The 20,244-nt window shown below is 51.5% G+C and overlaps 1 protein-coding gene and 1 long non-coding RNA gene across 2 annotated transcripts; one reads left to right on the top strand and one right to left on the bottom strand.

Moving 5' to 3' along the window:
• Positions 1–187: 187 nt before the first annotated feature.
• On the bottom strand, positions 188–5,999 carry LOC106147048. Its single transcript, XR_001231754.1, has 3 exons — positions 2,928–5,999; positions 772–935; positions 188–553 (listed from the first exon to the last, which is right to left on the bottom strand). It is a non-coding gene; the product is annotated as an uncharacterized LOC106147048 (long non-coding RNA).
• Cxcl14 (chemokine (C-X-C motif) ligand 14) lies at positions 2,040–9,815 on the top strand. The gene is made up of 4 exons (XM_005376477.2): positions 2,040–2,334; positions 2,506–2,611; positions 6,006–6,119; positions 8,682–9,815. Exons 1-4 carry the CDS (start codon positions 2,271–2,273, stop codon positions 8,695–8,697), a joined length of 300 nt encoding a protein of 99 aa, XP_005376534.1. The 5' UTR covers positions 2,040–2,270; the 3' UTR covers positions 8,698–9,815.
• The last annotated feature ends 10,429 nt before the right edge of the window (positions 9,816–20,244 follow it).

The following is a 20,244-nucleotide window of genomic DNA, read 5'->3' as shown; positions in this document are numbered from 1 at the left end:
GAACTGTTTGCCCAAAGTCATATCACTAATAGCTAAGATTTACACCTACACAGTCTGAGTCCAGACTCCATCCTCCTGGCCATTATACCATACAGCTTCAAAAGATGCTGTTAAAAGAGAAATGGTAGAAGCAAGCCTGGCCACATGACAGGACACCTGTGGCACACTGGTTGGTATAAGAAGCAGGCTAATAAGCAACACCTGTAGCCAGATCCGATCTGCGCACACAGAGCCAGGAGAGAAGGGTTTGGAGGGCGACCGCGGCTGTCATCTTGGTTTAGACTTCTGAGTGTTTGCACTTTTTATGTTTTTTTTCTGCTTGGTTTTTCTCATATTTATGTAACAAATGTGCTAGTTAATATTAAGGAAAATTAACCTTTAATTTGAAAATTACCGCAAATGCCTAAAACGTTATTCCTTTGCCTTCATCTTCTGCTCAGGGCAAACGTCCAGCTGCCAGCTTGGCTTCAAGAGCAGACATAACCACGGGCGTGGGCTCGGCTTGCTCTTCCGAGGTCAGCTTCCCCTGCATGCAGCAGCAAACATGCTCCTGCTGGGAGGAGGCAGCACAGATATTCGCAGTTGGTACCTTAGCAAACTGCACCCCTTTCTCCCCAGAACACCCCCCTACTTGCACCCCCAGAGCGCTGCCAGGCTGAGCACAGTGCTGGGCAAGCTCCGGCCTGGAAAGGAAACCCAGCCCCCTTCCGCCTGAGCTGCTCTGCCCGCTGTCTCGGGTCTCTTCTCAAGGAAGCTCCAAGGTTCACTCACCGCGAAGTGAAAGCCCAACGGCCATGACAGCCACAGACCGGACCCAGTTCTGGAGCCACAAATCCAGAGGACCCTCTTGGCCCAACCACACCTGCTTCCAGCCTCCATGACCTCGGGCACGAGGCTGCTTCTCCCTAAGCTTGCTTCTGTACCTGTTAAAGAAACTGAAAGTACCAACTTAGAAGTGGCATTCTGATGCTCTTATATATGAAACATATGGACTAGTGACGCCAATAAATAATATTTCCTGGGCACCATGCATCAGGCACCCCGTTAACTACAGTACTTTGTGTGTGTAAGAATACGGACTTCTCACAGCCACCCTATGGAGGGCACTGTGACTACTTAGACTTCGCGGCTAATGCAAGGGAGCCTCTGAGTGATGAAGTCACGTGTGCTGGGAAGTAGTGGGGTGGGCATATCTGTCGAGGCTGGCCTCACACCGCTGTATCTGCAGCCCCACACCATCTCTGGTGCACAGGACGGCTTTATCGAGATGGTTACCATTGTCATGCTGCCTAATGGGCTCTGCTTGGCATCGGAGAATAGCATGAAAGTGAGGAGCACCCAGGTTCTCTCAACCCCCAGAGGGCCACACAGTCACCAGGCCACAGCCCCATATTAGGGAGCCCTCTCTAGGAGTGCCCCCGCCCCACTCTGCGTCAGTTCAGTGACTGCAGGCGGCGGCTTTGCTGCGTACACCCTATGGCAAGCGCCTACCCAGACCTGGCCTGTGCCCTGGCCACCCGGGCTGCTTCCTATCAGGCAGGCAGAGGGGTCAGGTCTGCTGGCAGTCACACTTGGCACTTGCTTCAAAATTCCTTCAGGTCCTCTCCCAAGGATCTGGGCCCCTGCCTGGGTCTCAGAGGCCGGGAGGGTGGGCAATGCTCAGAACAATAAACCTGTCTGGCCAGGGTGGGATCCACCAGAATCAGAACAGCAACCCTCTTCAGCAGCTTCTCGGCCGTCCCGCCTCTCCAAGGCAGAGCAGCTGTCCCGGAAGAGTGCGCGGGCCGTGGGCTGGGGGTGCAAGTGTACGCAACAGAGCGAGTTATGCGCGTGCGAGGGGAGCAGATGTGAGTGTGTGAGTGTGTGGGTGCACGCGTGGCTCCAAATGTGAGGCGCTGCGATCGCGATCCAGTCCCAAGGCCGGCGGCAGGCGGGCTGGGAAGGTCTCCTCCCCCCACCACATTGAGAAATCTCAGTGAGTCACCGAGTGGTTCTGCATATTAATGAGCTCGCTGCTGCGAGGGCAGGAGCGGATTTAAAAGAGGCCAGGGCTGGCGGAGCAGACTTGTGGAGTGATCGCAGAGAGGAGCGCAAAGCACAGCGCGCAGCGACAGACAGCACCCACCACCGACGGTGCTGCTGCGGCGAGCTGAGGCAGAAGGCGTGCTCTGAGCTGACAGATCCGACCCGGCAGCGTCTGGGGCGCCACACGGACCGTCGGCGGCGCAGTCCCCGTGTCCCTGTTCGTGCGCTGCACCCCTCTGACCAGCATGAGGCTCCTGGCGGCCGCGCTGCTTCTACTGCTCCTGGCGCTGTGCGCCTCGCGCACGGAGGGTGAGTGCTGGGAAGCCCCTTTGTCGCCGTCTTATCCCATCCCTGGGATGGGATCCCAAACACCAGCTATTAGCCATCGGGGTTCCAGGGGGGTCTGGGTGGGCTCCGAAGGCGGAAGGGGAGCAAGAGACCACCGGCCCAACTGAGCAGCCCTCGCGTCCTCTCCCACAGGGTCCAAATGCAAGTGCTCCCGGAAGGGCCCTAAGATACGCTACAGTGACGTGAAGAAGCTGGAAATGAAGCCAAAGTACCCGCACTGCGAGGAAAAGATGGTTATGTGAGTTCTGCTCCTCCCCACCAGGATGTCCCATGCGGAGGCACAGCCCGGGGTTGGGTCAGGCTAACATTTCTCTCCACCTTTACCAAGTCCTTGGCAAAGCGTTGTGACTGCCCAGTGAGTCCTTAGGACGCTGGCGCAACAGGCGTAAAAGGGGTCACTGTCCTGGGCTCCAGGAGCAGCATCTCCGAGTCCACTCTGGCTAGGACTGTAATAGGCAGCCTCAGAATTTGTACCTTGGGCTGCCCAGGGTGCTAGGGCAATGGAGGATCAATGGCTAGAACACCAAGATTGGGATCATCAAAAACACACTCACCTCCAGACCGTGGGGCATGCTGCCTTCTTCATGCGCCAAAGGGATTAGCAGTGCAAACTTTGAATCCCAACTTTCCTTTCAGAGCCTTTGTTTAATCAGGGGCTGTTCACCCAGATGGCCAGTTTTTGGCTTTTCAGGACTTCACTATGAGAACTCCCGGCTCTTCTCTCAGCAGCTGGATTCCTTGTGGGCCCCTGAGTCCCTGCAGTCCTGCAGAAAGCACTCTACTGGGTTAACAAGCCCTGCGACCTTAGCCCTGCTGGTGGGGATGCGGGCAATGTTTTAAAAAGTGGGGCAGAGCGAGAGAACAGTGAGTTTCCTCGCTCCTCTGCCTTCCCAATTAACCACTTGAGGCCAGCGCCACTGTTTGCCCATCAATACGCTCTTGGCTAGGGTGCAAGCCCTTGGCAAAGCAGCTCCCAAATATTTGCCATGGACCATTGGCCCTCTTCCCCTCCCCCTGAAACAGGACACACTCTATTCTCAGTCTGGGCAAGCGCCTTCCGCCGGCTGGCCCTGTTGCCTGAAGGCCTCCACGCAGTGTCTGCAAAGGCAGGGCGTATGCGTACCCTGCTCCCCACACCCCTCTACCACTGGGGCTGCAGGCTGAAGTGGGTGATATCTGAAAAGCCTCCAGACCGGAGCTGAACCCAACACTCATCCTTCAGAGGCATCTTAATTAACCCTCTCGTCTTTGGCCCTTACTGTGCAGACCAAATGCATAAAAACTGCCCCCAAATCCTTTTAGGCGGGGGCTGGGAGTCAAAAGATCTAGAGGAGGAGCTATAAGCTCTCAGCACTTCCAGCTTGGGGATTTAAAATGGCAAGGAACATCAAAAGTTGTTTCTGAGACCATGCAGAGGACAAAAGCAGGGTATGGGGTGCGGCGGCCTCTTAAAAGGACAGAATCCCTCAGCAGAGACTTTTCCTGGCCAAGTATCTCCAGTTATAGAGGGAAACAATAGCTAAGCGCATGAGAAGGCTGCAAGCAGCCTTGTGAAAACGTGCAGCAGCCTCGTGAGCTCAGCACCCGTCACCCTCTCCTCCCCCTCCCCACTCTCAGAGCACCCCCACCCCCTAAAGCTGGAGGCTCCTCTCCCTTCCTGTGTTCCTAGGACTTTCTAGATCAGACAAGGGGCCAGCACTTTTTGCCAAAGCAGGTTTTCAGCCACAAAAGCTGAACAAAAGCAAGTTTTCCAGCTCACCCCGAGTCACCCTGCCATCTCTTCTTCGGCTAGGGGTGGGGATTGGGGGCAGCGGAGTATCTTTGCAAGGAGGAGTCCTTGCGGCCAGAAGGGTCCGGAAGAGTCCCAATTCTACAAAGGGCAATCTGTGCCATATGTCCCTGAGCTGTCCCCCAAACCCTCAATGCCCAGAACTGAGGAGAGGGACGCTGGGCCCAGAATTTCTCGTAGTTGCTGACGTGGTAAATCTTCCTGTCTGCCTTCCACGGCTGATTTCCCTGGTCTCAGTTTGTGATGCAGAACTTGAGCACCGTGGTTGGAGGGTTGCGCTTGCCTTCCTGCCCTCCCCGACCTTCAGGATTTGGGATGTTCAGCTGCGCGCTGACCTGACTGAGAAGGGGATTTTTTTCTAAGCTTTGCCCTGTCCTTTCACTCAGAGTGCTAGAGCAGCAGTGCGGTACGCAGAAAAGTCCCTGTGCTAAATCCCTGGGGGTAGCCAGGTTCCTCCGGGAGGGGAAGAGCTAGATTTCACCCCAAAGCTGGCTGCACACTCATGCTCCAGAGAGAGCCACGTGTCTCTGGGAGGGCTCCAGAGCAGGCTGTGAAGACCCATCCCTTTCCCAGTTTGCTTTGGCTCCCCTGGGGACCTCAGAAGCTCACAGCACAATGAAAAGAAAAGAGCAGGTCACCCAGAAACATTCTACCCCATTCTGGTGGTGAGATCCCATTTTCGATCCCCATAGATGGGGAGACTGTGTTCATGGCAACCCTACCCCTCTAGAACTGGACCTTTGAACCCTGACTCCCCCTTTGGCAGCCTGTGGGGGATGAGCTGACCTTTGCCTCACTCCCACTCCTTCCCTTCTCACCTCCACCTGCTCTTCTATGCACCTCAGAGATGGCATCTTCACCCCTAATTTGGCACTTCCCATTGTGCTAGGCGGCCCCTTTATCTTGAATACCATCCTTCCCCCTAGCTCCTCCATCCTCCTGGCCAGCATTAGCGGGGAGGGTGGAAGTAGCGCTGGGCTTCAGTTCACCTTCCCTCTGGGCTGGAACTCACACTGAGGTTTATCTTTCTCCTGTCTCATCTCCCATGATCAGTTACTAATGACAGTAACCATTCACTGGGCCTCTGCCAGGTCCTGTGTACTGTGCATGGATTATATCCTTTCATCATCCCAATAACCCTAGGAGGTAGTTCTTATCATTATACCCATTTTACAGATAGGCAAGCAGATTCAGAGAGGTTATCCAAGGTCCCAGCCAAACATGGGGTTCAAACCCAGGCCCCTCCACTCTGCACAAGGTCATCATGTTTACCTACCAAACAGCTAGAAATCCACCCAGTATTAGAACAGGCTGATAGGTGCCTGAGATCTTTCAGCCACAAAGAAGGGAGGTCTTATTTCTCTGCCCAAAAGTGAGATAACTTGGACTTCACACTGGAGCAGCAAAACAGGCTTCAAGGCGAAGATTTTGCTTTGGGATCAGCAGATGCCCAGCCCTGGGACAATCTGTGGCAGGCGGGGGAACTCAGGTTGAGGGTTCAGTGTGTGCAGGGAGCGCATCTTACCCCATGGTGGAGCTTCTGAAATACAAGGGCAGAGCCTTGGCACACACATCTCTGGATCCCTGGAAGAGTCCCCTAAGAGCCCTAAATCCCAGAAACAACAGTGCTGGGGGTGCAGTAGGCCTGGGGGACATTGTCCCTGATACTGCTGGCTCTAAGGGGCAAAGGGAGGCCGCTCACTTTATAGAAGGGGACAGCAGACCCTTCCACAGAGCTAGCCAGGGGGGGAGTCCTTGGAGGGGCTGCCCTGAGGGAGGGAGGCGGCCACGTGAGGGACTGTTACTCCACACCTCAACCCTCAGCCCACCCACTGCATTTCAGCATCACCACCAAGAGCATGTCCAGGTACCGTGGCCAGGAGCACTGCCTGCACCCCAAGCTGCAGAGCACCAAGCGCTTCATCAAGTGGTACAACGCCTGGAACGAGAAGCGCAGGTACGCCCACTCCTCTCACCCTCCCACACCCCTTCCCACCTCCTCCAGGGCAGGCTGCAGCTCTCGGGATGGGGTGGGTCCCCCACATCAGGTCGCCTGTTGCGTATGTGTGTGCCCACCACAATAGCCGCAGGTAGCAGACAACCAGACACTGCCTGCATACTCCCAGGAATGCGACGTCACCACTTAACAAAGCAGGCTGCTGCTCTCTCAGACAGCTCTACATATTAAAGATTTCTCTCTTTGTGACCCAAAGTCTGTTTTGTTGTAACTTTCATGTTATAGTCTTAATTGCCGTTTTGAAAAGGCACATAAGCTGTAAAATGGCTGGGTGAGCCTCTGGCCTGGCTATCCCATGTGGATCTTGCGGGGTGAAATGTGACCACTTAATTGACTATGTTAACCATAAAATTGTGGGTTCATCCACAAGATGATGAGGGTAACCTGTCTGCCAACATATTCTCTCTGGAGTGCCCCATGGTGCTCAGACGGCAGATAAATTCCTTCCCATAGAGGTGCTAGAAGGGGCTTTGGATTTGACCCTTTAAACCAGCACCACTCTTACTCAATGGGGAAAGCGGGGCTGAGACTACCAGTGCCTTGGACCAAACCCCAGTGTTCCTTGAGCCCTGTTTCCCCATAGTCAGGAAGTTCTAGCTCTGATCCCTGGGGTCTTGCTCTGGACGTGGAAGAGGTGCCACTCTCTGGTTTCCTGTACCATGTAAAGGTGAGCTGTCCTAGAAGTGGCCCTTCCTGCAGTATGCAGGGCCTGCTGTCTCCTTTCCCTGCACAGCACGGCTGGGGAAGCATGCACACTCAGGGGACTTCCCAGGGGCCAGTGCCAGCACACATCCTACACAAGGGGGAAACCAAGGCAGACTGGGAGGACAGTAATTCCCTGGGAGCACAAAGCCAGAGCAGACAAAGCCAGGGCAGGAAGCCAGGTCCCCAGGAGAGAGGATCAGCCACAGTAGGGAACTGGGCTGCCCTTCCCACCACCTGGCCGGGCACCACCCCCTCAGGCTCGGCCTTGTGACCAGATTTCCCACAGCTCCTGCACCTGAGCCTGCTTTTGCTGCCTCCAAAACTGCCTTGTTTGCAGTTGCCTGAAATAGAAAGTGATGAGGGTGAGAGACTATTTTCCATATATCTGATGGGAGTGGCGCCCTCTTTCTGGTCAAGAGAGTGAGCGCACTTGACAAAAGCAGGACCTGCCCCTGCCGCTCCCCGCCACCCTCTAAGCCCTGCGTCATCAAAAATGCAGTGAACTAACCCAGGGCGGGGGAATGGAGGGGTTGAGAACATCCTGCTTCGGCTCCTGGGAGACGCTCAAACCTTGTGCCCACCTTGCTCCTCACTCACCCCGCACCCGCAGTGTGGCTCAGAACGCAAGGGGGCGCCGGGGAGTCTAAATGCAGCCCGGCTTCTCTACTGCCGCGGTCACCAGACCGGCCCTCACCGCATCATACTGGGGGTTCACCCTTCCTTTTTGGGTGCTGAGACATGCTGAAAGGAAGAGCGTGTCCTTACTCTCCCTATCTCTCCCCTGGAAAGATAGAAAAACGTCTCTGGATGTGGAGCGGAGATAAAGGCACTGTTAGAAGTCCGCTTGGGGGGGGGGGCGGGGGCAGGGGCAGTCCTGTGGGGCCGGGCGGGGGAGTTCACAGCGTCTCAGACACCAGGGCTTCTGGCTGCCACAGGAAGCAACCACAACTTTCCACTTGGACGTATAATCTGGTGGTCTTAGAAATCCAGCGCAAGGCAGGGAGTGTTGGGCTATCAGAGTGTCAATTAGGGGCTTGGGGCAGCCGTGGGACAGAACTTGAAAAAAGTACAAAACCTAAACGGAGCCAGCTTGAGAGGTGAGGGAAAAGGTGACTTTCGTTGCCTGATAATCAGCAGGGGTGAGCAGCACCGCGGAGGAGTGCTCGGGGACACAGATCCCCCGTCAGAGCCTCCTCAGTCCTCAGGCTTCTAGAACTGGCATTCTTCAGGAGGACAAGCCCAAGCCTAGAGAGAGCATACCCGCCCCTGGGCTGTCTTCTCTAAGAGGAGGGGCTCTCTGCAGACGAATGGGAGGAGCAGGTGATACCATGCCGGCCATCCGTGGTCACTGGGAACATCTGAGGTGTCTTAGGCCTCAGTTTCCCCACACACAAGAGGGTTTGCTTCACAGGGCCTTGAGGAAAAGATGGGAGTATAGAGGCGGAAGCTGATTAGAAAGGGCAAAGCCAAGCCGGGCGTGGTGGCACAAGCCTGTAATCCCAGCACTTGGGAGGCTGAGGCAGGGGGATCGTTGCGAGTTCGAGACCAGCCTGGGCTACATAGTGAGCTTAAGCCCAGCCTGAACTGCATAGTGAGACCTTGTCTCAAAAAGACAAAAAAAAAGAAAGGGCAAAGCCAGATGTATGAGCGTTTGTGGCCCCTGTGTCCCTAGAGATGTCTCTCCTGCCCCCGCAGCTGAAGTCTGTACTGTGAAGACTGAAGGAAGCCACTCCGCCAGCAGCCATGAGCAGCCTGCATCAGTCCTGAGCCACTAACACCTGTGCTTTCTCTTCCCAGGGTCTACGAAGAATAGGGGAAAGATCTCTGATAGAAAACTCCAGACCAGTTGCGAGACTTGAGCAAAGGACTTTGCTGGTTAAATAAAAAAAACCTTTCTTTCTCACAGGCATCAGACACAAACTATATATTGTTACGAAGCACTTTTTACCCAGGGTCAGTTTTTACATTTTATAGCTGTGCGCGAAAGGCTTCCAGATGTGAGACCCAGCTCTCCTGCGCTCCAGACACCAACACAGGCGGCCCTTTGCTGAAACGGGGGGAAACTCATGCCTTTCCTTTTTAAAAAAAATGCTTTTTTGTATTTGTCCGTACATCGATACACATCTGAGCTTTATAAGCGCCCGGGAGGAACAGTGAGCTTGGCTGAGACATTTCATTGCAGAACCTAGCTCGGGAAGCTTCCGCCCAGAGGGCCTGGCGCCTTCTGCACAGCTGCCAGGCCCTCCTGGGCTTACGGTGGATCCCAGCCTCGGTGTGACTCCGCAGTGGCCCCTCTTGCCGGGTAGGCAGGAGCAGGTCTCTCTGCATCTGCGCTTGGAAGAACTCAGTTTAGTTGCCAGACAAATGTGCTTCATTCCTCCGATTCATTTTTTCAGTCTAGGAAACATTTCCAAGATCCTGTGGGGGTGAGGCAAGTGACCTGTAAAGAACGTATGGGGTCTTTTTTCCAACCTGAGGAATTCTGAAAGGTTTGCTGCTTCACTTTGTGATGCTTCAGAAGCACGTGAGGTTCCTACCACTGTTAGTGAAAACCGTAGAATTTTACAACACATACACAACCCGCAACTGGAGACACACAATCTGTTGAGAACAGGAAATCTTCGAAGTGTGTTTCTCTCCCTACACACGGTGGAACGTGCAGTACTAAAGCAGCGGTACACTTGTGACTCCCCGTGCAGCTCACCGGGAGCAGAGTGTCCGGGTTTGGAAGCTGGGATGAGCGGAGCACCCTTTTCTTTGTACATACCTTCCGCAGAGCGCCCCCCACAGGCTGCCCTTGGGTAGAGGCTGCACTATCCTGCTGTGTTATATGCTATGTGAATGTCAGAGATCATTAGCATTGCATGCAGATTTCATATTCTTTCTAAGACAAAAAGAAAAGTAATAAAATATATTTGAAATGTACCAACATCCTAGACTCCTGACTGTTTTCTTTTCAGTTAAACTTGGGTGTCAATAAAATGTTTACTGTGTCCTGAATGACCAGAGACAAATGTATTAGGGCCAAAGGGGGTGTTTCCCAAACACCTGTAGACACTCACCTCCATGGACTATGTGGGGCTGTTGGCCCATCCCAAGGACAGGAAGGCAGGCCTGGAGGTTAGCACTTCCCACATGTGTGGTGGTTGGTCAGAGCAGGCAGGTGGAAGCATGCAGGATTGGGAGTCACACTGAAAGTCTCAGTCAGTATGCCCTGGGGTTCCGGGGAGCTCAAGAAGAGGCAGGAAGTGCCCAGTGAGAGGCTGGGGGACTCCCGAGCCAGGCCGTCTGGGAGCTCATAAAGTATCAAGGATACCGGGCCATGGCAAGAACCTGGTAAATGAGAGCTATTTTAATAGTTACCAGACTAGGCCACTTTGTATTTTTGCACAAACTACCCACTGCCTGTGTCCCACCTGTATCCTAAGTCAGCCAGGCCCTGAGACAGTCCACTAGGCTAGAGACTGTGACTTTTCCCTTCATTACAGAGAAAGAAGAGGGACTGAACAGCAAGGCCCGAGACCAACAGGCAGAACAGAACAGGAAAGTCCTGGGCAGCAGACGGCTGATGCCGGGCCCTGCTCCCGGAAGCCCTAAACCCTGCTTGGCTCTAGAGCCCCAGCAGGGCCTTCGGGATAGGGGCAAGTGACAAGCAATCTGCATAAAATCTCTGCCACCTCCAATGCAAAGGCCCCTTCTTCCTCCAGCCTTTCACTTTCTCTTTTCTGTGGCACTAAGAATTGAACTGAGGGGATGCTGAGCTATATCCGCAGCCCTTTTAAAATTTTATTTACGGCTAGGGTCTCATTGAGTTGCCCAGGCTGGCCTTGAATTTGTGATCTTCCTGTCTCAGCCTCCTGGGTAACTGGAATTACAGCCTGTGCAGCTCAAAAGCCCTTTCTTTTGCTGGCAAGAGTGTGCACATAGGACATGCATGCTCTTTGGGGTGGCCAGCCTCACCTCCGTTCTGCTCACTCTAAACACGCCACCCTCTTGGCCCTCTCCACCCTTGCTGGGTGCTCCCTGGCTACCTATCTAATGCTGGCACTCTGGCCTAGTCCTGCTAGCCCGGATGCTGCCCCTCTTCTCTGACCTCTCAAGTCCCCCTCTGCATCATTGATTAGAGCAGCAGCACCCCTGATGGGGCCAGCCACCACTCAATGGCGCCGCGTGGCAGGGACCCACACAAGTGAAGCTCCTGGTGTAGGTGAAGTAGAGGAAGCCCAGACTCCAAGCCCAGTCTGTCCATGAGCAGGGGGAGTAGAGATTTGCCAAGTGCACTGCCTCCCGGGAGGGCTTAGACCCTTTCCTCCAACAGACAGCTACTGCTCAGACCACTGAGGACGGGCTCTGAGTTCCAGTTCACCAAACTCCAAATGAGGACCACCTGATGCCAGGTGTGCTAGGCACGTAAGGAAGCCCTTTTCTGCGGTTACAGAGCCACTTCCTGGGCTTCTCCTCTGGGCTTCCCAGCAGGCCCATGAAGCGTCCAGCCAGCACATTCCAGAAAGGAGTGTAATTCCAGTGCCCCGAGTGAGGCCCCGCGGTCATGGCTCTCACAGGCTCCTCTGCCCGTGGAGCAGCCCGGCCCACAGCCTCTTCATCTGGAGGCCCCACTTCTTTATAAGAGGGCTCGGGGGAGGATTCAGAAGTCCAGTCCCTGACGTCCCAAACACATCCTGAGGGACGTAGTGCTGCACCACACTTGATACTAGGATGGCCACGTCCTCAAGCTGCAGCCCAGCTCTGCAGCTCATCTTTTCCACCTCATCCAGCCAGTCCCAGAGCCCCCAAAGCCACCACAGAGCTTCTCCTGGCCACACAGAACGCAGGTCAGGATTGGCTATATAAGTTGCAAGGATTGGTGCAAAAGAAAAGATGCATGGAGTCAGGCATAGTGGCACATAGCTCTAATCCCAGCACTCAGGAGACTGAGGCAGGAGGAGTTCTGTGAGTTGGAGGCCAACCTGGGCTACATAGCAAAACCTTGTCTCAAAAAAAAAAGAGAAAAGAAGAAAAGATGCAGGGTCCTTGTTCAAACACTGTAAAGCCATAGCTAATAATAATTTGTTATATATCTCAAATAGCTAAAAGAAAGGATTTTGCACATTTCCAACACAAAGAAATTATAAATGTTTGAGGTAATGGATATGCTAATTGCCCTAATTTGATGACTGCACATTATATACATATATTGAAATACTGCGTTGTCCCACATAAATATGTTACAATTATGGGTCAATTTTCAAACTTCTTTTAAACCAGAAAGAAAGAAAAATGAAGAATTTCAAGATGGCAGTAGCGAGGCATTAAGCAAGCAGGAGGCCTTGTCCAGACGAGCCCTGTGCCACTCACCTGACCCCGCCCCAGGATGGCGGCCTGTTTCCGGTATCAGCGCTAATACCCACGCGGATGGTTCATTTGGCCCTGAGTAATTACATGACTTGCACCACAATCTAACAAATTTATTTTAACTTGGACACCTAACAAGATGTGTCCTTAGAGGCTGTGGTCTCTGTCTTGTCTGTCTTTGTAAACACCTCCCAGAACCTGTGGCATTACATCTCAGGTGCAGTGGTTCCCCTTGTCTGAAGCCACGGATAGTGCTAACTCCTATATATAATATGATTTTCCTCTATATGCATACCTGTGATGAAGTTTAATTTATAAGCTAGGCACAGTAACAGACCAACCACAATGTACTGTAGAGCTTAGCAATCTCAACATACCATTTTTCCTTACCCTGTTACATCTACATCATCTTCTCACTTAAAAGAAGCACTTCACGCCTCCCCTGCATATACTAATTACCAACCTCATTAATCTCATGTTTTGGGGCCACTATTCAGTAAAATAAGGGCCACACAAGCACAAGCACCATGATCATGACAGTCAGCATGATAACTGCGCTGGCTACAGACTACAGTTGGGTAGCAGATACAGCGTGGACTCACTGGACCAAGGGATGGTGAGTGTCCTGGATGGACTGAGGGAGGCTGTGAGATTTCATCATGCTATTGAAATAGCCTACCACCTAAAACTCACCCATTGCTTATTTTTGGAACTTTCCACTTCATATTTATGGATTGAGACTCGCCACAGCACCTGAAACTATAGGAAGCAAATACAGATAAAGGACAAACACTGTACTCAGATACAACTGACTAGTTTGTTAATATCAAGGTCTTAAGGTGCACCCTGAGAACACAGTTTCTTTATATTCGCTGAGCTACTGCTAAGTGCACAGCTCTTTGCTGAGCACCATGGGGAACAGAGGTTTGGCCTGGTCCCTTATCCTCAGGGGCAGAAATCACAGCATACAGGGAGGCAAAGCCATTACGTGAAATTACCTATTGTCCTAAGCACCGAGCTAGAACACAGCAGGCTGTCTCTCCCAGGCTCAGAGGCAGAGGCCCTGACAAGACTTCTGTGAGTCCCAAGAGGCCTCAGAGCAAATCCAGGTTAAATCAAGTGACAGAAACTTGCTCGTCCCATCCTTGCTTCACCTGGTCCATCCATGAGGTGCTGATGAGACAGGCCAGCAAAGGCAGAGACTGCTGTGACCAGAAAAATTGAGAATACTGGGGAGATTAAGAGAAAGCACAGAAACACCAGCCATGACCAACGTGGACATCCAGGGCAGCAGCCCCAGCCCCACGCCCGTCTCACCCAGCTGCTTCCATCTCCCTGACCACCGTCCACGCACAGCCAAGGAAGCCCACCAGAGCCTCTCCTGCTCACCCTTTCTACAAGGAAGACATCCTGTTGCTTTTAGAGCCGCTAGGGTTTTTCCCTCTCCTCCTGCTTTAAGTTGAACAGGAAAGCAACAAAACCCAAAAGCAATTTTCTTGCTTTTCAAAGAAACATCTCCCATCTTCCACCAGGCTGCCACTCTATATCTCACCACCAGAGAGCAGCAAAGAGCCTTACTCCTCCGCCAATAGCTCGCTAAGCGATAACAGAGTGGTGTCACTATTGCTTGTGAGCCTCACCTTTTGCTGAGGGCCTTACAGGCCTTATCTCTAGTAATAAGCACACCAGAGTTCTATTATAACTCTCTTTCACAGGTGAGGAAACTGAGGTTTCTAGTAGGTGGAAGACAGGATTGCAAGGCACCTGTTTCTGGCTCCATGCAGGGAAATGGTGTGGCGCTGTCTTACAGTTCCGCTCCAGGACATTGTGATCCCAATCTCCAGCTAACAGAGCCTAGCCCCGGCATCCTCACCCCCTGTTCACAAAATGCAGATCTGCAGATTAGTCACCCGCTCAATAAAACCACACACACAAGCAGCGCCGTCAGGTTTGTTTTCCCACTGCCTCGTTTCAGCTTGGAAAAGCTGCAGCAGGCAGGGTTTTCCCCACTGCTCAGAGGAGTGAGCCTAGAGCTCTGGCGCTCCTTGGTTTGGCCCACGACGCTTGGCAGACAGAAATTCCACCTAAGAAGAAGCAGCCAGGGGTTTCTCTTCCCACACCAAATAAATTGAATCAGCAAAATAGCCACAATGTCATCAAATTCAACTCAGCATCTCAGAAACAAGTTGAAACCATTGAGATCCTGGTTTCAAGAATTAATTCAAAGCCAGATTTAAAATAACCAGCTCCATTTCACAAAGAGACCAGAGTTGATATTCTGGGATGAGCAGTAGGCGTATCTAATTGCATGCAGATGAAGCTCTCATCTAATATTCAGAGTTATTCCCAGAGCTAATGGGAAGGTGAAGTCACATGCTTTCTTTTAACTATTGTTTTCTCACACAAGAATAATTTTTCCCCTGAACTAATGACCTACAAAAACAGACCGGAGTAAAGTATTCACATTGGTTCAGCCGCAAAAATATTATAAACCAAGAAAGTTATGAGAGCAGGCCATTCGTTCTGCAGATTTTGAGAGTCAGCAAAGTTTAATAAAATTAGTGAAAACCACAACTTTCTTACCAAACTCCAGTATTGGTCCTATTTTACAGATGAAGACATTAAGGCCTAGAAAAGCTAATTCACTTGGCTAAGGTCACATATTGGCCACATGTCTTGGGCAATGTTGAGAACTGGCTTTGGGTGCTCCTAGGTAGGCTGTCCATATGTCCTAGTTTGTGTGAATTGTCCCCATGCAATTATGAAGAGTGTTCCCTCCTGTTCTCAGGAGCCTTAGTACGGTTAATGTATAATATGATCGCACTCTTAGGAGCCTGGCAGGAAGGTACATAGGGTGTGAGATTATACAGTCTCTAAGACATGATCAGCTGACTTCTCCCCATAGACAATCTGCCCCCATGTGATTTGGGACCCTCACAAAGGAATGGCCACTCTAGGTCTACAGAGTACCCTACCCTGCTAGGACAATGCTCTGGCTACCTCTGCCTCTCCTGCTAGATAAAAACTGGATCTGATGTGACTATTCCCTGAGAAGCATGTGGCAATCTGGAGCCCCATCTGCTGAGTGAAGGCCCAAATCAAAAATACTGTGCCCCTCTCCATGTGTCTGTCCGCACGTGAGTCCCAAGACAATTAAAGTATCAGGTTCTGGTTTTAGAAGAACAAAAGTCATTCAAGCAGCTGCGCTTCCAAGGGGTGGGAGGGAAACCTCTCTTGTTGATTTGGTGGGTATGAGGTTTAAGTTGGGGATTAGCTCCTGCAGAGCGGTGGTAACAGGATACAGGGCTTTGACACCCTATCACAACTCAGGGAGCCTGGGAGGCAGAAGTTCACCAGGACATGTGAGGATCTTTGGAGACCCAAAGGTGCGCTCCTTGGCCACCTTCTCCCGGGCAATGATGGCTCGGTCACTCTGCAGTGGTGTCCCACAAGGCTGCTGTCCTGTTCCCATCCCTGAGCCTGGAAGGAGCTGAGGTGGGAGAGAGGACAGAAACTCAAGACGCAGGCCATGGGGCCCTTGCTGGTGCCACAGCCTCCAGAGCTTCCAGGAAGCAGAGCAGTTCTGGGGTGGGACAGAGCCCTTCAGGATCACTGGTATTTTTCTCTACTCCAGAGACTCCAGGATATGTCCAGCCCCTGCTGGGTGTCACCTGCTGTCCCTTCCAGCCAGAAGCTAAGGGGTCTTCTGTTCTTCCCCAGAAGTCTGTTCAAGCACTCCCTTGCAGCAAAGATATACACCAGCAGCCAAGACCTCCGGCTCAATGTCCCACCCCAGGTACAAGCAGAGTCACTCTAGGCCCTGTGACCCTAGGCAAGTTACTTAATTTCTCCCCCTCCAGACTTTATAGCTACAGTGAAGGTTCAGTCTCAACACAGAAAGTAGGCAGCCAGTAAATGAGAGTTTGTTACCGTTACTATCTTGCCTCTAAAACTTCGAAAGGAGACTAGAGTTCTGCATTCTATGCTGACCTACCCAGACTAACTTTATGTGTATTGGGCATAAAAAAGAACAACTTGGGACACATATCTACAAAGAGAAGAAGCAGGAACCTTCTGTGACCTCCAGCAAATTTCCCTTCCTTGGTTGCATCACCAGCAAAACAGAGATTATTATAAGGCTTAATCTCAAAGGATATTTTTTTTCTTTTTGAGACAGGGTCTCGCTATGCATTTCAGGCTGGCCTTCAGCTTACTTTGTAGCCTGGGCTGGTCTCGAACTTGCAATGATCCTCCTGCCTCAGCCTCCCAAGTGCTGGGATTACAGGTATGCACCACCACACCTGGCCCTCAAAGGAAATTTTTGAGACACTGAGATAATTCAAGTGGACATAACACACCCACAGTGAATAGTACCAAATTCACTCTACTCACAGGGGCATATTTAACAATCCAAAGAAATTTAAACCTAGGGAGAATACCTTAGCATTGAGTATCACTTTGTATCCAACAGAAAAATGTCTTTGAAGCAGTGAAATTTTAAAATGCTTTTGAACTCTGGCCCCCTCGAAACATATGAGTGCTACAGTCTTCCCTCTATGAAAAAGAAAAAAGCACAATACTTTCAGGAGTCTCACTGACTGCAGAAGAAGGCGTCCTCATGGTGCCTTGGGCCCTGATAGAGTGACATCACCAAGGAGGTGGCCAGAGGCTGCCTGGTACCTCCAGTCTCCGAAGCCACACACCTCTGAAGTGGCTCCCTCCACAAGATCACTCCCAGTGCTGCGCGGTGTTAAGATGCTTTCTTAAGTCAGGACACTCAAAGATGCCTCCTGAGACCCACCATGGAGCACACACGGCAGCACAGTGCCTTCTCCAGGTGTCAGCCCTCGAGGTGCTGGGAAAGCAGGGGCCATGCTGTGACACCCCTGACCCTCTCCAGGCTAACCTTGCCCATCCTCCCCGCCCCTGCAGGAGATGGTTCCCAGGCCCTTTGCCATCCGGCTTCTGCCTAAACCAGCTCTGCTGTGGCTGTGTCTCCTTGCCCGCCTCAGACACAATACCTTTACTAACCCATCTAGGTCTGGGCTAAGGCTCTTAGTCACATGATCGTATCTGTCAAGTGCGCATTTAACAAGGTCTCGTCAAACATGAGGAGCGTGTCACACCGCACACACCCAAGTCCAGTCTTGCATTTGAGCAGCCAGTCCTTTGAAACCAAACCTACCATTTTAGCTTTGCCTGGATTAAATGTAGTCTCACCAGTTTCTTCCCCATCTCTCTAACCTGTGGAGAGTCTGCAATTCACTTTCTATCACCCAGTGTACTAATTCTGCTTCAGAGCTTTGCAAATTTCCCACAGAGGAAAGGAGAATGAGTGAGACTGGTGCATCTCCCTGTGTTAAGCTTAGAGCAAAGTACCACACAGTGTTCTTACTCAGCCTTCACGTCAGGTCTGTGGAACAGGCATTGGCATATTCTACGACTTGGAGGTGGTTGGAGAGTGTCCCCCAAAAGTTCACATGCTGGAAGGTTGGTTTCCACTACGACAGAGCCTCCAAGAGGTAGGGCCTAAGAGAAAGTGGTTAGATTGTGAGAGCACTGCCTTCAGATCATGAGAAGAGGCTGTTACAGTGTTAGTCTGCCTATCTCAGCTCATTCTCTTTTGATCTTGTCTTCCCATGTTTGTTAATTAGCTTGCTGTTGCTATGACAAAATACCTGAGGAAAACAAATTTAAAAAGGTTTATTTTAGCTTATGGTTTCAGAGGATTCAGTCCAAGGTTATTTGGCCTGCTGTGTATGGGACTGTGGCAGCACAGAACCCTGTGGCTGAAAGGGCCTGGCGGAGGAAAGCTGCTTACCTCACGGCAGCCAGAGAATGCTGGAATCAAAGAGAAAGAACCTACAGTGGCAGGATCCCCCCTTCCTCCACTTTTGTTCCTACTGGACCCCAGCACATTGGATGTTGTCACCCACATTCAGGCCAGGTCTCCCCCATCAATTGCTGTCCCACATGCCAATCATCTCCGGAAACCCCCTTGCAGACACACCCAGAAATGTGCTTTACTAATTTCCTGGGTGTTTCTCAGTTCAACCAATTGGTCAACCAAAGTTAACCATCAGACCATGTGATCTCTTCTAGATCTGCTCCCACAATTTAAATACCATCCACTATGATGCATGGTAGAATAGAGCTAAGCAAATGCTGGTACTACGCTCTTGAATCTCCAGACATGTAAGTTATATATTACTCAGCATCATGTTATACCATCAGGATCACAAACGAGACTAATACAACATCTACACTACAATCCCTGTTTTAAAAAAAAAAAACTGAATATAATGGAGATTCTATCACTTGCAAAAGGATCCCCAGGTACCAAACGGCTTGTGTCAAAATCTCTAGTAGGCCTGCCCCGCCTCCACCTTTCACCATAGTGGGGCGCTGCCTCATCAAATGGCATTTTTCTAGATATATCTGTCTCTCCTACTAAGCAATAGTAACTAGGTTGGTCTCAGAATTCCAGCCCCTGGTGAGGTCTGGCACAGAGTTGGTGTTTTATGACTAGTGGAGGAGAAGAAATGAAAGAGGTCACTTTAGGCTGGTGAGTTGAGAGACTGCCCTTTGGACCTGAGCCCTGACATTCAGAGTCTTATTTAGAGTATTTATTCTCACCTCTGGGACTTTAGGATTTACTATCATCCACCCATGACCAGAAGATTCTGTATCCCCAGCCCTTAGGATGTGCCAGCCCTAACTTTGTGGTGTCCATTCAGTAGGGTCAGCTGAGTCCTTACCCTCTTCCTCAGGACAGGAAGGCTGCACCCCTCCCATACCTGGGACCCACTCTGAGCCCAGGGGGTGGACTCCCACCTGCATGTGCCCCTCAGTACTGGGACTGTGTGTGGGTGGGAGGAGAAGGCTCAGGAAGCCTCCAGGCTTGAGACTTCACAAATGTTTTTGAAGGGACACTCAAAATCTTGACTATCTCACTCTTTTTTACAGAATAGATTCTTAAGCCAACTCATAGAACTTTTATTCTGGGGCAATGGGCTAAGGAGAAGAGGTTTAGTATGATATGATCAAACACCACCTGTTGTGGTCAGGGTTTGCAAGGGAAAACATTTAATACAGGACACATAATTTATAGGATTGTTGTGTAATATTCACCAAAAGAGTCAGATGCAAAAGAGTGATGGAGATCTGTCCATCCACTAGAGAGCCAAAGAATCCAGCTGAGGGCCTGGATCCCACAGCAATGTCCTGCAGGAGTCCAGCTGAAGACCTAGAGCCCATGGCAATGTCCTCCACGAGGCCAGCTGGAGGCCTAGAGTCCATGACAATGTCTCATGCAAGTCTGTATCAAGGCTCTGCCCTGGGAAGGCCCAAAGGCCAGTGGTGAAAGTTAGAACTCTGAGCCAGCAGGGTGAAGGATCTGGGCCAACAGGCAGAGGGATCTGCACTGGTGCCAGGAAGTGATGCTCAAGGTAAGGACCAGAGCTTCCCTGAAGAGAACCGCCATCATCCTCAGTGACAACGAGGACCCAAGCTCCTCCGGTGATGAGAATGTATTACGAAAACCAGCTAAACCAGCTTCTCCAGGACAATCAACAGCACACCATCTTCCCCTCCAGTTCTCCTTTTACGCTGTGGGCAACCGTCCTCAGGTGGGCCTTCCACACCCAGCACCACACTGATTCAGTTCACCTGGGTGTTACAAGGTGCCCATTAGTTAATTCACCACACCCCTACTGCTTTAAGCTACAGTCTGGTTGTTGAACCTAATTCCACTCCACACCACCACTTTTTCACGCACACTCCTCTCGCGAGATCCACCTCCCACCCTCCCACTATGGCAGGTTCGGTTTCCTATAACGATGCAAAGGCGGGCTTTCTGAAAACCAACAAACAGCAGCTCCATTAAATATCTTTGTGGGTTAACAGAAAACCTAGAGAAGGGAAAGGAAGGCTGGGCCCTGAGCTTGCGCTAAGGAAAAAGGTCAAACGCGCCACCTTGTGGTTACTTTTTGTAACTTGCATGTTCCTG

This window comes from Chinchilla lanigera, unplaced genomic scaffold, assembly GCF_000276665.1.
Source record: "Chinchilla lanigera isolate Chin_1 unplaced genomic scaffold, ChiLan1.0 scaffold00007, whole genome shotgun sequence".
NCBI lineage: Eukaryota > Metazoa > Chordata > Mammalia > Rodentia > Chinchillidae > Chinchilla > Chinchilla lanigera.
Note: the sequence above shows the minus strand (reverse complement) of the source record. Positions and strands in the feature narration are given on the sequence as shown.

Coding starts and splice junctions, on each gene's coding strand:
- Cxcl14 (XM_005376477.2), top strand. CDS start 2,271: ATGAGGCTCCTGGCGGCCGCGCTGCTTCTACTGCTCCTGGCGCTGTGC. Junction 2,335..2,505: donor GTGCGCCTCGCGCACGGAGG/GTGAGTGCTGGG, acceptor CCTCTCCCACAG/GGTCCAAATGCAAGTGCTCC. Junction 2,612..6,005: donor TGCGAGGAAAAGATGGTTAT/GTGAGTTCTGCT, acceptor ACTGCATTTCAG/CATCACCACCAAGAGCATGT.